Below are 19,879 nucleotides of genomic sequence, written 5' to 3'. Positions count from 1 at the left end.
TCCTCCTCCAACTTGTCATGAAACTCTTGCCTCTGGTCCTCCTGCTCATTGCCATCATGATTCTGCACTAACTTGTCCTCTGACTCTTGATACTCTGTGTTCAGGACATCCTGTTCTTAGCCACCCAGCGTGGTCTTCCTTGTCCTGGAACTCCTTTTCTCACTTGTCCTGTTCCTACTTGTTCTGGTATTCTATGTCCTGATTCTCCTGGATCTCTGTGACTTGATCTTCCTTTTCTTCTTGGTGTAGTCCTATTGGTCCTCTTCGCACCAGTCTTTTTAGCTCTTGTCCTGCTGGCTCTGATTGCCTGTCCATTTCCTTATGATTTTCCAGGTCCTGTCGCCTAGACTTTCTGACTATCCTTCTAGTTCACCGAGCACTGGTCTTCTTATTCTTGGACCTCACATTTTATGTTCTCTCCCTGGGTTTCCTGATCCTTTTGGCCCTCATCCCCTTGACTTAGTCATTCTGATCCCTCTCACCCTTCTCATCGGATTCCTAATACATCAGCTCCTGGTCCTGCTTGTCTCCTCGGTCCACCTGGATTCTTGTGTCCAGGTTGTCTTAGGCCTTGCCCTTTAAGCTCTTTACTTCCTGTGTTGGATCATCCTGGTCCTCTTGACCCTGTGCCTTGATCCTTCTTGGTCCTTCTGCACTGTACCCAATAGTTTGGTTCTCTTTGTCAGGGTCATTCTGAGCCTCATCATTTTCATCCTGGTCCTCCTGGACATCCAGATCCACTTGTTTTAGTCTCCTGAATCCGGCTGTTCTGGTCCTCCTGATCCTCCTGGTTCTGGTTCTGCTATTCCCAGGTGATGATTGTTCTGCTCCACATGGTACACCATGGTCTCCCTGGCACCCCTAGGACTTTAGTGTTGATCATATTAATCCTCCTCTTTGTATGGTTGTGGTTCCCCTGGCTCTGGTCCTACTGGTATCCTTGGTACTGCCCCACTCATCTTCTTTGCTTAGTCCAGTCTCCTGACCCAATTGAACATAATCCTCATGCTCCTAATCTTCCTTGTCTTACATGATCTGTTCCTGATCCTCCTTTACTTTGTCTTCATCCTTCTACATCAACTGATCATGGTCCTCCTCGCTATGGTCATCTTGGGCCTAGCCAACCTGTCCCTCACATTCTTGGCCATCTTGTTACTAGCCTTGTGGTCTAGACATCTGGGTGTGATCACTCCGTCCTATTATCCCTGGTTCTGATCCTCTTTCTTCTCCTGACTCTCCTTGTCCTGTTCTCAGAGGTCTGATCTTCTTTGCCCTGATATTCCTGGTCTCTCTTGTCCTTTGTTTCTTGGTCCTCTTAGAACCTTTCCTTCTGGCTCTGGTGCCTGTGTTCCTGGTGTCACCTCCCTGCAACTCCTGGACATAGTTGTGCTATTCTTTTTTTCATAGTTCTTGTCATTCTCAAGATTATGTGCCCATTGACCCTGATCCTGGTCATTTGAGTTTGGTTCCAGTGGGCATAGTTCTCATGCACATGATTCACATACAATCCTAACCTTAATCTCCTTGGCCCTGGTCCTTCTTGTCCTGTTGGGCCCATTTTCCTAATCCTAGCCTTTTGACCATCCTGCCCCTGCCAGCCACTGCCTATCTGGCTATGATCCTTTCTGGTTCACTTGGCCCTGGTCACCTTGTCCTGGTTCTCCTCACCGTGAACCTCTTAGCCCTGGAACCACAGGTTGTGGTCCATCTATCCTCTCATGTCCTGGACCTCTTAGTCTTTGTCCTCCTGGTTTGGGTTGTTCCGGTTCTCCTAGATCTGTTCCCAGTCCTCTCAGTCCTACTGGTACTGTAGCCACTGATCCTGACTCTCGATCCAGGTTCTCCTTGTTCGGGTCCTCTTGAGCCTGGTCATATTGGCCATTACCCTCAATGCCCCCATCTTCATAGTCTTCCTCATCCTGGTCCTGATTATCCTGGCCCTACTACTCCTGTTCCTTGCTCCGCTGGTTCTACAACAATGTGTCCTGGCCCACTACAGATCATTCTAACCTTTCCAAGTTCTGATGTTGATTGACATCTGGTTCATTCTAGACATAGAACTTCCTGGCCATCATTCCCATGCACTCCTGGATGTAGTCCTTTGTATCCTGAGTCTCCTGGCTCAGAGTCCCCTGGTCCTGAACCTTTTCCTTCCCCTTACCCTAAGTCTTGTCCATCAGTCCTTCTGTCCTGCTCCTTTGGCTTATCTATATCCTTGATTTTCCTGTTCCTAACCCTCTGGCTCCTGCTTCTATGTGCCCTAAACAGGCCACTGAGCAAAAAGACAAAGAAGGTGGGAAGAACACAGACTTGTGCTGTGCATTCCTGAAACTTTAAAATAGCTTTTTCCTCGACCCCTGACTGTTTAAATTGAACTCTTGGTTTCTGTGCAATTTGTACTTTTAAAACTGCAGTTGTTTCTACCTGTGAATGTTGAGATTTCTCTCCTAGATTTCCCCTGTACTGTGTCAAATCTGAGATGCTAAGCTGAGTGGAATTAAGTGACTGCTTAATCAGCTTTATGGTTTAAACTGTGTTTGGAATTTGTATGTAGCACTCGTTTTTTGCTAGAAAAAGTGGTTGCTTTGAGTGCGTGAAAAGCTGTATTTGTAGTGGCTTAAGATTTTGGCCTTACTTGCAAGGTTGAACAGGACCTGCCAAGTGTGGATTGAGCCTGTCTGTATCCAAGGAGATTCTGACTTGAGCAGCAACTACCTGCCCATGGCCCACCAGCCTGTGCTTTCCTGATTGGTCCTCTATATCCCAAGCAACCCTGAGTCCTCCTCTCACACCTATAATGGACCTTAAAGTTTGTGGAAAGAAGCCCAAGACAGCCACCTCCATTTTGTAGCCACAGCTTCTCTGTGCCCTAAACAGGCCAGTGAGCAAAAAGACAAAGAAGGTGGTAAGAACACAGACTTGTGCTGCGTATTCTTGAAACTTTAAAACTTCTCTTTTCTCTACCAGTGACTGTTTAAATTGAACTATTGGTTTCTGTACAGTTTGTACTTTTAAAACCAGTGTTTTTTTCTACCAGTGACTGTTTAAAATTATCTCCTAGTTTTCCCCTTTACTATGCCAAATCTCAGAGGCTCAGCAGAGTGTGTTTAAGAGACTGCTTAATCTTCTTTATGGTTAAACTGTGTGTGAAAAGTGTTTGTAGCACTTGTTTTAGGCTAGAAAAAGTGATTGGTGTAAGTGCACAAAAAACAGTATTTGTAGTGGCTTTAGATTTGGGCCTTACCTGCAAGGCCGAACAGGACCTGCAAAGTGTGGATTGAGCCTTACTGTATCCAAGGAGATTCTGACTTGAGCAGCAGCTCCCTGCCCAGCAGCCTGTGCTTAAGGTCACATGCCTTTTATATATGTTTCTTACTGGTTGTTGCATCTGTGCTGTGATTGGTTCCTAGGACTAGGGTTTCTTTTGGACTTAGGGTTTAGGGATGGAGTTTTGATTGGCAGATAGACCTGGGATTCTTATTGGTTCCTAGGGCTAGCGTTTCTATTGGACTGAAGGCTTAGGGTCAGAGCTTGGATTGGCTAATAGGTCTGGGGTTCTGATTGGTTCCAAGAGCTAGCGTTTCTATTGGACATAGGACTAAGGGTTTAGCTTTGGGTAGGTTGCTTGGACTGTGATAGGTTGAAAGAGGCAGGTCTATCATTGTCCCTAAGGCTTAGGACCAAGTCTCCCGTTGGTCCTTTGGCTTAGGGCTAGGGTTCCCAGTGGGCAAAGGTGTCACCAGAACTATCACTAATTAACTTTAGAGTTCATTGGGTCTCAGTCCGAGCATTGAGGCTAAGGACAGAGAGGACATGGGCAGTTGCCTGTTGGGGCAGTTCGGCCTAGGGCCAAAAATGCTGCCATTTTTTCCCCTCACCAACCACCACTTTAACTCAAGACCTTGAAACATAATAACACATTCTCAGCAAATGCACTCATTTTCTACAACTAAGCCACATCTACACTTCAATGTCTCAACAACCACTACGATACCTCACAAACCACACCTATACAATGGCACTCTGTCCTATACCATTGACAAATCCTAACATCCCCAATACATCACAAAGCCTCATTACATATAAACTTCAATCAATCCAGGCACACACTCCAGGTTCACACAAATCACCAGCTCTACTGGTGTCATGACCACACAAACTTGCCAAGTCAAATCAAAGAAGTGCATGAGAAAAGCAAGGAGATATCCTCAGTGGAGACAGCAAAGCCCAAACTGAAAGAAGGTTTGCAGAGTAATCTTGCGCTTATTTCAAAGGAAGAATCAAGAAGAGAAGATCCAAGATGGCCGCTGTGAGTCCTGAAGGTTAGTTACAGTTCTAGTCTTGCAATCGGTTGGTTGCTAGGTTACGAGCTCTCCAGCTGGAAGCCTTGCACTTCAACTGAGGTCTGACAGGAATCAGCTGTGTGGAGAGAGAGCGTGCTTCAGAACAGAAACTCCTGTGAGGTAAAATTACATTTGAAGATTATATTACAGAAAACGGATAAATATTGTCAAGGTTTATTCGAAGAGTTTGATAGTAAACCGTTCCCGTGGAAGTTGGCAAGGCTACAGAGTTAATGTATGAATTAACCTTATGTTTACAAGGTTCTTGTTTAAGATATTAAAGTCAAAGAAAAAACGAACTTTAAAAGAGCAAGTATCTACAAATGTCAAGGTTATAAACAAAGGGCAAGTTTAAAGAAGAAACGAACTGTTAACAAATAAGCATTTACAAATTCAATGGTAATAAACCAAAATAGAGTTTAAAAGAGAAACGAACTTAAATAAACAAGCATTTACAACTACAAGTTATCGACAGATGTCGAAGTAAGGAAGGAGAAACTAACTGTAATAAACAAGCATTTACAAATACAAGTTAGCAACAAATGTCGAAGTAAGAAAGGAGAAACGAACTTTAATAAACAAGCATTTACAAATACAAGTATTGAAGAAGTCACAATAAGACAGGAGGAATTAAATAACATCAGCTGATTTGAAGAACGCATTATCACCAACTATATACTGTATATATATGTATAGCAACATAAAACCAATCTCTAGCAAAGGTTGAGAAGTTCTTCCAGAATCAGTAATAAGCATTTTTTTAAGAAGAGCTATCATTTAAAGAGAGAAGCAAGGCTACAGAGAACTCAGGGTGAGTGAAGAAATAATAGAATTAAAGAGAATTAAGTGTTGAGAGTAGAAAGTGAAAAACTGATGTTGTATGTCCCTAGTAATTGCGACTGTGACTCTTGCAGGTGCTGTATCCAATCTTAGATGTGAAGAGGCAGACTGAGTACTGGCGTTCATCATCTCTGTGGCAGTCTCTCTACCATCCCATTCCCCTTTCCCCCTCCGGGGTACTCAGCACGAAGGATTAATATTCGTTGTGAGTAGCTCGGATCGGGACTGAGGAGTTATCTTCTGCTTCTGAGGAAATCGAATTGAAGTATCCTGACAGATTGAAGTGCCATCACCCTAATTTTAGGGAAAAAACAGATTTCCTCCTGAGCAGAATGGCAGAAGGAATTGATATAAAAGCATTAGCCACCGTTATGGAAGGGTTACAGAAACAATTAAATAACACCATAGAAGAAACAGTCCAAATAAAACAGCGAATAAATGAGTTAGGGAACACCGCTAAATCAAATGAATCTGTGTTTTCACAAATCCCTAGCCCTTCACAGTCTGCAGGTATATCCACTCAAGTAATTCATGCGGTTTCCCCTATTATTCCTTTGGCTCAACCCGAGCGCTTCGGTGGGGATCCAAATAAGGCGCAGATTTTTCTGACCCAATGCTCATTGCATTTTTTATGTAGACCAGTCATTTTTTCCGAAGACCAGTCCGAAGTGGCATTTATATTGTCTTATCTGACAGGAGATGCGGCCGCATGGTCCATGCCAATAATTTCCAGAAATTATCCTGTTTTATATAATTTCCAAAATTTCAAGGAAGAGTTCTTAAGAATATTTGATCGGCAAACTGCAGCTCAAGCCACTGACAATGAACTACTGGAAATCAGGCAAGGTAATAAAGATCTAGAAGCCTATCTGGCTCATTTCAGTAAACTCATTGTAGAGACTGCCTGGCCGGAGTCAAAAAGAGCTGCCATATTTTATCGTGGACTGAGAGATGAATTGAAAGATGCCTTAGCACAAGTTCCAAATAGACCCACTGAAATTTCGGAGTTAATTGATCTTGTGTTACAGATTGACCACCGGTTAACTGAACGAAGAGCAGAAAAGAGAAGAGAGTATCGACCATTTCCCCTGAGAATTGATCGTGTAAGAAATGATCATACGAGAGCCGGAGAAGGAATAACGATAGAAGAACCAATGCAAATTGGTTCCATCCGAGGACCTTTATCTAAGGAAGAAAAAGAGAAAAGAAGAGTGAATCAACTATGTTTATATTGCGGTGCATCTGGGCATTTTGTTAAAAACTGTCCCAAGAAACCCAAAGCTCTTCAGTCGGGAAAAGGCCAGCTTCATCAGTAGAGGGAGTTGCCCTGATGAAAGCAGAACCCAAGACAACTCCTTTAGATCAACGAGTGGCGAATACCTTACAAACCACAGCGCCACATTTGGTACAAACAGTATCAGTTAAGACCCTTGAGAAGGAAATTCAAGGGATCTCAGTTATGATAGACTCTGGAGCTACGGGCAACTTCTGTGATATCAAATACGCTCATAAAATGGGTATTCGATTTATCAAGAAATCTACTTTGGAAGTAGTAAGAGCTGTGGATGGAACCAATCTTTCTTCAGGACCCATTTCCCATGAGACCAAACCAATTCAGATGCAAGGTTTTGGTGAACATCAGGAGCAGATAATCTTTAATTTGATAGATGCTCCACAATTTCAACTAATTTTGGGTCTGCCCTGGCTTACAGAACATAATCCACAAATTGATTGGAGCAAAAGAACGATCAAGATGAATTCCTCTTACTGCAAAGAGAATTGCTTTCATGATGGAGTGGAAGTGTCCACCAAGTCCCAAGCGGCCTGTTTATCATCACACTCTTCAATGATCTGTGCACTAAAGACAGCAGAAATCCCAAAAGAATATGAGGATTTAGTCGCCGTTTTTGATGAAAAGGAGGCTGAGAAATTGCCACCACATCGACCCTACGAATGCAAAATTTAACTGGAGCCAGGTGCGATATTGCCATGTAGCAGAATATACGCATTGACCGAAGCAGAGAATCAACATTTAAAAGAGTATTTGGATCAATATCTTGCTAATGGTTTTATTCGTCCTTCTGAATCTCCAGTGTCATCCCCACTATTTTTCATACCAAAGAAGGATGGGAGTCTTCGAACTTGCATTGATTATCGAGCCCTCAATCAGGTTACCATCAAGAATCGATACCCACTGCCTTTAGTGTCAGTTTTATTAGATCAAGTAAAGAATGCTAGAATCTACACCAAATTGGACCTGCGAGGAGCATATCATTTGATTCGAGTGGCTTCAGGGGATGAATGGAAAACCACTTTTCGGACTCGATACGGATTATTTGAATATCAAGTGATGCCTTATGGGTTATGCAATGCTCCCGCTGCCTTCCAGCATTTCGTTAATGATATATTACGAGAATTCCTCGACCGGATTGCCGTGGTTTATATAGATGACATTTTAATTTTTTCCGACAATCTACAGGAGCACATTTCCCATGTTCGATCCATCCTCACAAGGTTGCAAGAAAACCATCTCTATGTAAAATTGGAGAAGTGTGCATTTCATGTGGAACGAGTTGAGTTCTTAGGATTCATTTTGTCACCAGAAGGAGTTAGTATGGATCCTGCCAAGATAAAGACAGTGCAACATTGGCCTTCTCCTTGCAATGTCAAAGAGATCCAGAGTTTCTTGGGGTTCGCTAATTTTTATCGAAGATTCATATCCAATTTTTCTCAAACAGTTACACCCATTACTCGATTGTTGAAGAAAGGAGTGAAGTTTGAGTGGACAAAAGAAGCTGAAAATGCTTTTAATTTTTTGAAGAATTCCTTCGTCTCAGCTCCAATCTTGCTCCACCCCAATCCAGACGAGCCATATTATGTGGAGGCAGATGCTTCAGATGTTGCCATAGGAGGTATCCTTTCCCAGCGTCATAAAGATACAGGTCAATTACATCCAGTGGCCTATTTCTCTCGAAAATTAACACCACCAGAGATAAATTATTCAATTGCGGATAAGGAGCTATTGGCAGTCAAAGAAACTTTTCGTGAGTGGAGGCATTACATTTTGGGAGCTAATCATAAAGTGACCGTTTACACGGACCACCGAAATTTACAGTTTTTAAAATCAACTCGAACTCTAACAGCTAGACAACTGCGTTGGTCCCTATATTTTGCAGACTTTGATTTTGTTATCACTTTCAGACCAGGAAAAGTAAATGGGAAGGCAGATGCTCTATCTCGAATTGATACCGGTGCAGTTAAAGAGCCTCCAGAAAAATAATTGATTATTCCACAAGAGAAGTTCATATCTGCCATATTGTATGAAAATTTAACCAAAGAAATTCAAGAAAACTTAACATTCGAAGGAATGCTGAAGTGGTCCAAAGAAGGCCAAGGAAGAGAAATCAAAAAAGGTTTGCCATACTTTAAAGGTGCACTGTATGTTCCGACTGTGGAGCTGCAAGAAAGAATTCTTCAGGCTTATCATGACGATCAATTGGCTGGACACAAAGAAATTCAAAAGACTCAAAATCTAATACAATGAGAATTTTGGTGGCCAAAAATGAAAACTCAGATAAGACAATATGTGTCAACTTGTGACAAATGTCAAAGAGGGAAATCAAATAGAACAGCTTCACAAGGTCTGTTAAGACCTTTGCCCAATGCACCCCATGCCTGGCATACTGTTACTATGGATCTTATAGTGGACTTCCCTAGTAGCCAAGGTTTTAACACTATCCTAGTTTTTGTAGACACTTTCACTAAAATGGCGCATTTCATTCCTTTGAAAGAAATCCCTTGAGCCTCACAGGTTGCACAATTGTTTACACAACACATAGAACGCGCCCATGGTATCCCAAAAATTCTAGTTTCAGACAGGGGGTCCCAATTTGTTTCTCGCTTTTGGAAGGCCTTTAGTAAAAGATTAGGAAATGATTCTCGTTACTCTACCAGTTACCATCCTGAAACCGATGGGCAAACAGAGAGAGTGAATCAAGAGTTAGAACAGTATTTAAGACTCAATTTATTCGATAAAGAGAAGGAATGGCCCGAGTTGATGTGGGCAGCTGAATTTGCTTACAATAATGCTGTTCATTCCACCACTGGGTTCACACCCTTTTATCTGAACCATGGTAGACATCCTAATGTAATGTTGGGTAAAGAAGATGATTCAGTGCCTGCAGTAGAAGAGATGGTGAGGGATTTGCAGACCACGTTAGTTAGGGCTAGAAAAAACATCATTCAAGCAAAAGACTCATATAAGACTAGGCTGATAGAAAAAGAAGAGAGAGCCCCATTTCTTCGAAAGGAGACAAAGTTTGGTTATCCACTCGTCATTTACGTCTCAAAGGAAATCGCAAATTTCAGCCACGATTTATAGGCCCATTCAAAGTTGACAAGATGATCAATCCAGTGGCAGTTAAATTGCAGTTGCCAGCTCATCTAAAGATACATCCTGTTTTCCATGTCTCCTTGTTAAAGAACAGTCCTCCAAATTTACGTCAAAACTCCCCTCCAATTCCTATCCAGATTAGCTCTGCAGAAGAGTATGAGGTCAATCAAATCTTAGATTCCAAAATCCGTAATGGCCAGCTTTATTATCTAATTGATTGGAAAGGTTATGGTCCAGAGGAACGATCCTGGGAGCCGCACGAGTATGTACATGCTTCAAGAATAGTGAGAAACTTTCATAGAACCTACCTAAGCAAACCTAAATTGGAGAACTGTTCCTTGAGGGGGAGTACTGTCATGACCACACAAACTTGCCAAGTCAAATCAAAGAAGTGCATGAGAAAAGCCAAGAGATATCCTCAGTGGAGACAGCAAAGCCCAAACTGGAAGAAGGTTTGCAGAGTAATCTTGCGCTTATTTCAAAGGAAGAATCAAGAAGAGAAGACCCAAGATGGCAGCTGTGAGTCCTGAAGGTTAGTTACAGTTCTAGTCTTGCAATCGGTTGGTTGCTAGGTTACGAGCTCTCCAGCTGGAAGCCTTGCACTTCAACTGAGGTCTGACAGGAATCAGCTGTGTGGAGAGAGAGCGCACTTCAGAACAGAAACTCCTGTGAGGTAACATTACATTTGAAGATTATATTACAGAAAACGGATAAATATTGTCAAGGTTTATTCGAAGAGTTTGATAGTAGACCGTTCCCGTGGAAGTCGGCAAGGCTACAGAGTTAATGTATGAATTAACCTTATGTTTACAAGGTTCTTGTTTAAGATATTAAAGTCAAAGAAAAAACGAACTTTAAAAGAGCAAGTATCTACAAATGTCAAGGTTATAAACAAAGGCCAAGTTTAAAGGAGAAACGAACTGTTAACAAATAAGCATTTACAAATTCAATGGTAATAAACCAAAATAGAGTTTAAAAGAGAAACAAACTTAAATAAACAAGCATTTACAACTACAAGTTATCGACAGATGTCGAAGTAAGGAAGGAGAAACTAACTGTAATAAACAAGCATTTACAAATACAAGTTAGCAACAAATGTCGAATTAAGAAAGGAGAAACGAACTTTAATAAACAAGCATTTACAAATACAAGTATTGACAGAAGTCACAATAAGACAGGAGAAATTAAAGAACATCCGCTGATTTGAAGAACGCATTATCACCAACTATATATATATATATATAGCAACATAAAACCAATCTCTAACAAAGGTTGAGAAGTTCTTCCAGAATCAGTAATAAGCATTTTTTTAAGAAGAGCTATCATTTATAGAGAGAAGCAAGGCTACAGAGAACTCAGGGTGAGTGAAGAAATAATAGAATTAAAGAGAATTAAGTGTTGAGAGTAGAAAGTGAAAAACTGATGTTGTATGTCCCTAGTAATTGTGACTGTGACTCTTGCAGGTGCTGTATCCAATCTTAGATGTGAAGAGGCAGACTGAGTACTGGCGTTCATCATCTCTGTGGCAGTCTCTCTACCATCCCATTCCCCTTTCCCCCTCCGGGGTACTCAGCACGAAGGATTAATATTCGTTGTGAGTAGCTCGGGTCGGGAGTGAGGAGTTATCTTCTGCTTCTGAGGAAATCGAATTGAAGTATCCTGACAACTGGCTTCTTGCTCCTAACAGACCCCTTTCTACACTGAACCCTCCATCACATCATTGACTGACACCCTCCTCCTTTTTTTTTTTTTACCAAGAACGTACTACAAATCCTTATACTCTAATCCACCACACAAACACTCACAACTCTTGTCCATCTCCTCTCACACACCACATACACTTTTTTCCAAAACACATCACGACCCCCTTTGCCATTCGACTTCCATGCACTAACAGTACTTTACATACAAATCCTTCTCAGAAAGCTGCTACATCAATATCTCCCCTCACTACCCCACAACAACAGAACATACACATATAAGGTTGTGACACCCTCATCACCAGATGCAACCCTACACCAATTTCCTCCTGTAATTTTCGTCTCCTTTACCGATCACCACCTAGCAATGAAAGTCTCAGCCACATTTCTAGACACAGGTTCAAACCTTATAACACTACATTCCAAACTATGCATTCTTGGTGACCTAAACTTTTGGTTTGACAAATCCACTATGCCCTTTCCAAAAATCATCATCACTTTCCTAGTCACAATGAGCCTATGTCATATCAAACACAAATCCACACACATTGCTGGACACATCCTAGATGTCATGTTTCCTAATCCAGAACAAGTTACCTTTAAAAGGTTTACTTCAGTCACATGGTCAGACCACCATTTATGAGCTTTCCAACATAAAAACCACAAATCAACACACCCAAGGCCAGCCTACATGCATCTACCTATTGACCGTGGAGCAAATTCATTATTAAATACTTAGAAAAACAACTAACATTGAAAACAGATCTAGACACAATAAATTCCATTCAAACGCCCTATAAGTGGCTACAGGAAGCTTTTGATATTCTTATACCACTAAGAACAGCGAAACAGGATAAAAGAAAACAAGCACCTTGGAGCACTGCAGGGCAAAAAAGATAAAACAACAAATTACAAAGCTCAACACACTTGGCTCAAAACAAACAGCAATCAAGACAAACATCACCTACACAAACGTAACAGAATATACAACTCAGCAATCAAAAAAGCTAAAAAAGGTACTAATCGTTTTACTGCTGCGATCTCCCAAAGCAACCCTTTGTACATTTTTCCCTCCTATATCCCTCCTTTGACCCATCCCAAACCTCATTTTACTAGTATGATCTCCATAATCCATTTCGAGAGACTCTTCCCTCCTACATCTCTCCTTTACTCATGACAGACCTCATCTTACTACTATGATCTCCCAAATAACACTTTCTAGACTCTTCCCTCTTCTAGCCCTCCATTATCCTATTCAATCCAGCTAACAGGCACAGTTGAAATGAACTAATATTTGGCCATCCTAATCCACCACTAATTATTTTTGGGTTCTGGAGTAATGTGCTACTTGCCGAAAAACATTTCAACACCTCATCAGGGGTAGTAAGAGCTATATTAATGCAATTATAATTTCACTTACAATTATATCCTATGGCTCTAGTAATACAGTGGACAGGATATACACCATATTTGTGAAGGAGTATCCCATCTGCCATGATCTAAATCAGGCCCAGGGGCAGGTGAAAGAGTGGCTACATGTGGGGTTATCTTTAGGTGGGGATAGCTGGTAAGGTAGGACCTAAAAAATTTGCTTTTGCCTGCAGGTCTGGTGTCTTAAAGTGTAGGAACAAGATTAGATCGATTTGTTGTAATTCTATTGTGAAATGGGCAGGAGAAGACGCAAGGCACCAGTGCTTTAGTCAACATCTATGAATGGATTCCAGACAATTGTTGGTGCCAAGATATGGTCTGAGGGGTTGCGATATGGACAAGTTATGCTTAAATGGTGGTAAACTGAGGATGAAGTTGCTCAAGGAACGGAAATTAGAAAAAGCAGTATGTGGAAGAACTTGCGAAGTAAAGAAGGAGAGATGAGAAAAATTAGCCAAAGATAGATTTGTTCCTAGGGCTGGCAAGCTAGACATTCAAAGTGAAACTTCAGGGTATAGTTGTGAGAGTACTGTGGGGCTGTAGAATATAACATTAGTTAAAGGTTTATTGTTGATAAGGTATGGGCGGGAGCTGTATGGAAGGGAAGTTCTTTAGAAGGTGTGGAAGGATTAGTAGTAATTGTTGGTGTGTTGTTTAGGGCATGCTATACTGTGCGGCTCAGCAGAAGGATGCAAAAGAGGTGAGTCCAACTTGCTCTTAATTAAAGCAGACTTTTACAATGCAGTACACGAGCAGCATATGTTATTTGCCTCTCAGAGAGGACTGTGGATGGAGGGGAAGGAAGCACTCTCTTTGCCACAGGAGTCTGGGAGTAGGGACAAGGTGATATGAGATGATGGCATGGGAGCCAACAGTCCAACATAACACAAGGATGCAGCAATATCATTGTTCCAGCACACACAACATCACACCTCCTGCCATGAAACATGGCATAGAACTATTGGTTGTGAGTTGGCAAGGTGTGTATCATTCTATGGTGCCACTGGGAGCAAGTGGAGAGAGAGCTCAAAGAATGTGAATGAAGATTTGGAGAAGCAGTATAAGGAAGAATGGGAGAAGTAGAGAAAGGAGAGCCAAGATGTAGGTCTGGTACTAGGGTGGTCAGGCTAGTCAAACAAAGTAATGTGGCAGAACATAGGAGTGAGAATACAAGAGGGTCATAGGAGATAGTGTTGGTTAGGAGTTTATAGTTGATTAGAAAATGGGGTTGGAGCTTTGTCTGTGGGAAATTGTTTAGAGGGTGGGGGGAAGGGTTAGTGGCAATTCTTAGTGTGTTGTTTAAGGCAGCTAGATTTTGCTGCTCAGCCGAAGGATGTAAAGACGTAAGCCCAACCACCACCCAATTAAAGTGGCATTTAACATCCCAGAACAAGCGTAGCATATGTTACTCTCCTCTCAGTGTTGGACAGAATAGCGCTGAAGGGAAGTGACCATAGTCACATTAGGTGAGTTGGCTTGCGTGCCAGTTCAGGTTTTGGGGGTGTTACTGTGTGTGCTATGTGTATTGAAAATAAATTCTCAGAAGGACAATCAGAAGCTATCGCAATAGCTATATTCTGAGAATGTTAAATTAGTGTGCCAGAGGCCTACCTGAGTCCAGAGGATTTGCCTTGTAAGGTAACCTTGCAGAATTTATGTAGAATTAACGCAACATACCCTGCCATACATGCTTCTGTAAGCCTCAGCAATCATGAGTCTTTGTGCATTGCTTCGCTGCGTTAGAATGTCAATCAACACGTCTTTGTCACAGCCTGCAACAAAACACAGCGATCAATTAGTAGTGTGTCCACAATACCCTGTTTTCGATACAAAAGCAGCGATCAATGTCTACCGTTATTTCTGGGATGCACTTCCATTATTCCCATGCAGTCCATCGTAACACTTGCGAGTTAAGGGTGATGAATTGCAGTAAGGTAAAGCTTTAAGCTCTTAAGTAATTAAACACACATTGCTTCTAGCATTGTTTTGTTGATAAAAATGCATTATTCGAATTCACAGACTAGGTCGGTAGCAAGGGAATATTGCGCTCTGAATTGGTCCGAGTACCTGAATTTGGACGTCATTAGTTGCAAAGATAGGGTTATGAAACAAGTGCTGCAGTTTAAAACTGGTACAACAAATTGAAAAAAATATAAATGCCTTGCTTAGGACAGTAGGGCCCACTAGCCCTCATTTATGGGGCAGGTGGGACCCATCAGCGCTTAGTTTTCCTTATCATCAATTCCCCGAGAGCAAGAGAGGGGAAAACACAAAACGGGAAAGAAGGAAGAAAAGACGAAAACATATGTCAACAGGGGAGACAGCAGGAGCACGCAAGAATGATATAAAGGAGGGGCAGGTGGTGTCTGGCAGTGGTTTGGAGATGCACGAGGTGGACTCATGACTACCCAGGCTTGGTAATCGATGTGGGACATTTAATAGCACCCTATATAACACATTAAGCACTGAATTTAAGTATAATTTCTAAATGATGAAAAGCTTGTGAGCATGTGAATCATTTTCATATTAATATTTGACAATCCTATGGGTACTATGTTCTGCAAAATTGACCTTTAGAGTACTACATCACTTCATTGCTAGGCATTGAACTTGCCCTTACACATGATTTGCCCATGACTCAATACAGCAGTGGGCAGACCATGGGAGACCCAAAGGAAAAAATAAACAACAGCGTTGAGGGCCTGCCGACTCAGAATAATAAACAACACATCACATGGCCCATGACTCCTTTAACCCCTTCGCTGCCAGTCCTTTTCCCCCTCAGGTGCCAGGCCTTTTTTTGGCTATTTGGGGCAGTTCGCGCTTAGGCCCTCACAATTTTTTGGCCACATAAGCTACCCATGCCAAATTTGCGTCCTTTTTTTCCAACATCCTAGGGATTCTAGAGGTACCCAGAGTTTGTGGGTTCCCCTGAAGGAGACCAAGACATTAGCCAAAATAAAGCGAAAACTTTGTTGTTAAAAAACAATGGGGAATAAGGGCTGCAGAAGAAGGCTTGTGGTTTTTTCTTGAAAATGGCATCAACAAAGGGTTTGTGGTGCTAAAATCAGCATCTTCCCAGATTTCAGGAACAGGCAGCCTTGAATCAGAAAACCCAATTTTTCAACACAATATTGGCATTTTACTGGGACATATTTCAGTTTTACGATTTTTTGTGCTTTCAGCCTCCTTCCAGTTAGTGACAGAAATGGATGTGAAACCAATCCTGGATCCCAGAAAGCTAAACATTTCTGAAAATTAGACTGAATTCTGAATTCAGCAATGGGTAATTTGTGTAGATCCTACAAGGGTTCCTACAGAAAATAACAGCTTAAAAAAAGATTGAAATTGAGGTGAAAAAAACAGCCATTTTTCTCCACGTTTTACGCTGTAACTGCAATGTCAGATTTTTGAAAGCAATATACTGTTACGCCTGCTGGACTCTTCTGGTTGTGGGGATATATAGGGCTTGTAGGTTCATCAAGAACCCTACGTACCCAGGGCCAATAAGTGAGCTGCACCTTGGAGTGGGTTTTCCCTCTATACCGGGTATACAGCATTTAATTTGCTGAAGTATAAAGAGTGAAAAATAGGTATCAAGAAAACCTTTGTATTTCCAAAATGGGCACAAGATAAGGTGTTGAGAAGCAGTGGTTATTTGAACATCTCTGAATTCTGGGGTGCCCATACTAGCATGTGAATTGCAGGGCATTTCTCAAATACACGTCTTTTTTACACACTGTCTTACATTTGGAAGGAAAAAAGTTTGAGAAAGACAAGGGGCAATAACACTTGTTTTGCTATTCTGTGTTCCCCCAAGTCTCCCGATAAGAATGGTACCTCATTTGCGTGGGTAGACCTAATGCTCGCAACAGAAAACACAACATGGAAACCACATTTTAACATTGAAATCTGACATGTTTTTTGCAAAGTGCCTAGCTGTAGATTTTGGCCTCTAGCTCAACCGACACCTAGGGAATTGTTGTATTCAGGAATGTGGAGTTCTGGAGTCCTGGGGTGGAGGTGGAACAAGGGCAGTTGGAGAGAGACACTGGACCGGTGAGGGCAGACTGGTTAGGCTGCTTTGTTCAGAACTTGCTCATCACTAAATAAAGGAGCCTTTTAAAGAAGTGGAGACTGGTTACATTCATAACACTGGCGACGAGGGTGGGATGAGACAGTTCCTTGGCCCAACACATTCAACTTCCGTACGTGGCTAACGGCTTTCCTGCTTCTGCATTCCTTCAGTGGTGTGGCGACACGCTCTTCCTTTGGATTTTCTTCGGTGGTGAGACTTCAAGCAAGGCATTTTATTGTTTGTTGGTTTTTTGGGGGGCATTGTTTCGCTCTGGCGTAGCTCGCGCACCACCTGATGGTTTTGAAAGGGTGCGCAAGAGTGTGTGTTTAGCTTGCGCCAGCGCGCTCTCCACATTGTTGCTTGTTTCCATAGCAACAGTGAGCGTCCTGCGAATGCGCACGCGCCAGCACGCGCCCTACATTTGTTGCTTGGTTTCTAAGCAACAGCGAGCGTTCTGCCCGTACGGCAGCGTGCGCACCACCCGCGCGCTCTATGTTGTCCCTCTACCAGAGCAACAGAAGGCATCTTTCCTAGATGGCAGTGTGCGCCCCACCCTTTTTGTACTGTTTCCTGGCAACAGAGTTCGGAGTTACAAGATTCCAGCTGGTGTTGTTGCCATGCCTACATGACAACGGCGCCAACGCCCACACTCCAATCACAAAGCGCAAGAATCTTTCGCTGTGTGGTGCCCCTACATTTCCTCAGCGCTTCTCTTCTGTCTGCTTGCCTGCTGACGCTTATTTCTACTGGAGTTGCCTTATAACTGTACAACGTCTTTATCTCAACGGTGGAACATTCTGCTGTTTTTTTCAGTTCGTGTATCTGTCCAGTTAATACTACGCTGATACACACAGCTCTACTGAAGAAAGTGCCCAAATTTTGTGTCTACTTCTTGGATTTTCACCACATATTTGTACTAATGTACGGTGTTCAACTTCAACTTTGAATATATAGGTTGTACTTGGGTTGAGTGAGGTTGTGTTACGGAGTGGTCAAAATGCAAAACGTAACAGCACTTCCATTTTTTCTGTCTTCTCCGGGGGAACCTCCCATTAAATGGTCAAAATGGAAGAGGGTTTTAGAGAGGTATGGCAAAGTTTGTGGTACATCACTAAGGGGGTAATTCTGACCTCGGCGGTAAAAGGCTCTTACCGCCGGTCAGAAGACCGCCATTCTACCGCCGCGGTAAACCGCCACGGTCATTCTGACCCACAACTGCCAAGCCGCCAAAAACCCGACATCCACGGAAGGCCGCCTCATCAGCGGGCAGCGATAAACTGGAGATGACCAAACCTCCACCGCCACGCCAACACAAACACGCCCGTGCCATTACGACCCACAAATCCACGCGGCGGTCATTCAACCGCGGTATTCCATTGGCGGTACACACCGCCGCGGTCAAAATACACACCCAGCTCCAAAACACAGCCACATTGGACAATTTGAAATACACACACCTGATACACATACAAACACCACTCCCACACATCCAAGCAACTATAAAACACACACCCACATCACCCACAAACCCCCACTACTAGAAAATCGGAGAGAAGGCGATAGAGAGAGAGAGAGAGAGCACAGCAATCGAAAACCCCAACACACACAGGAACCCAACATCATCAACCACACCACATCTACGCACACATCACCACACACCACCATTCACATCACCACAAACACCACCCCACACCTCATCCACACCACCCCATGGCACCCCAAAGACACCCCAGGTTTTCGGACCAAGAACTCAGGGTCATGGTGGAGGAAATAATAAGGGTAGAGCCCCAGCTCTTCAGCACACAGGTGCAACACACCACAATAGCCAGGAAGGCGGAGCTATGGCAAAGGATCGTCGACAGGGTCAACGCTGTGGGACAGCATCCCAGAAACCGGGAAGACATCCGAAAGCGCTGGAACGACCTACGGGGGAAGGTATGGTCGATGGTCTCAAGACACAACATCGCTGTGCAGAAGACTGGCGGCGGACCACCACCCACACCTCCCGAATTCACTGCATGGGAGCAAGAGGTGTTGAACATCCTGCATCCTGCGGGCCTCGCTGGAGTAGGCGGAGGAATGGACTCTGGTAAGTCTAATCTCAACTACTCCCCCCCCAACCACCAGCATGCCAACCCACACCCCCACCCTCACCCCCAATCCCCCAGCACTCATCCTCCCTGCCAATGTCTCACCAGCACAACCCACCCAACCCAAAACCAAACCCTGAATGCCAACCCAAACCATGGACACCCATCACCTATGCATGACCACTGCAGATACCCATCCCCCCCACAAACCACCCTCACTACTCCTCCCACAAGGGAATGCCAGCACTGGGGGACAAGGGTACCCACAAATCGCATGCCATGGAACACACAGAAGCAATAACCATACTCTTTCACCCCTGCAGGGCCCGAACGCCAACACACCGGCCAGGAGGGTCCAGATATGTCCATCCCACCCCCAGAACAGGCCCCCAGTGAGGACAGCAACTCTGTCGACCTAGAACCTGATGACCAGCCCGGACCATCGGGGACCTCTGGACAGTCGGTTCCCCACACACAGACACAGGCCACAGCAGACCTAAACCCCTCTGGGGATATCAGCACAGCTCCCACCCAGCGGGCCCATGCCTCTGTCTCCAGGACAGGTCAATCAGCGGTGTGTCCGCCACTACAGGGCACCCAGGCTGACCCAACACCCCAACAACAACAGGGACCTGGGGGCAGTGGTAGTGGGCACACCGTCCAGGGGACAGAGGCCCGGGGAAACAGGGCAACTGGGAGGGCTGCAGTGCGACGGGGGGGAGGACAGGCCCAGGGAACCGACTCTCCAAGAGGCCCTCACCACCATCATGGGAGCATACCACCGCTCCCAGGAGACGATGGCGACGGTACTGGCCAGGTTCCAGGAGATCCAGGCACAGCAGGAGGAACGGTACATGGGGTACAGAGAGGAGCTCAGGAACATCGTCCTGGCCCTGAACCAAATAGTCACCACATTGCGGGACCATGTGGCACCCCAAAGGGCTCCTGTCACCAGCCTGGACCAGGAACAGCCTACCACCTCCGCCGGCGCTAGTGGACAGGAG

The 19,879-nt window shown here is 43.8% G+C and overlaps 1 protein-coding gene across 1 annotated transcript in view; it reads right to left on the bottom strand.

Annotated features, from left to right (window-relative positions):
• The window catches only part of ANXA10 (annexin A10), a 355,700-nt gene that overhangs the window by 242,502 nt on the left and 93,319 nt on the right, over nt 1-19,879 (bottom strand). Inside the window, exon 3 of the mRNA XM_069205838.1 lies at nt 14,385-14,479. Within this exon, the coding sequence (XP_069061939.1) occupies nt 14,385-14,479 (95 nt within the window). The remainder of the gene's footprint in view (nt 1-14,384; nt 14,480-19,879) is intronic.

The sequence above is a fragment of the Pleurodeles waltl genome, chromosome 1_2 (genome assembly GCF_031143425.1).
Source record: "Pleurodeles waltl isolate 20211129_DDA chromosome 1_2, aPleWal1.hap1.20221129, whole genome shotgun sequence".
NCBI lineage: Eukaryota > Metazoa > Chordata > Amphibia > Caudata > Salamandridae > Pleurodeles > Pleurodeles waltl.
This window is presented reverse-complemented; position numbering and strand designations above follow the sequence as displayed.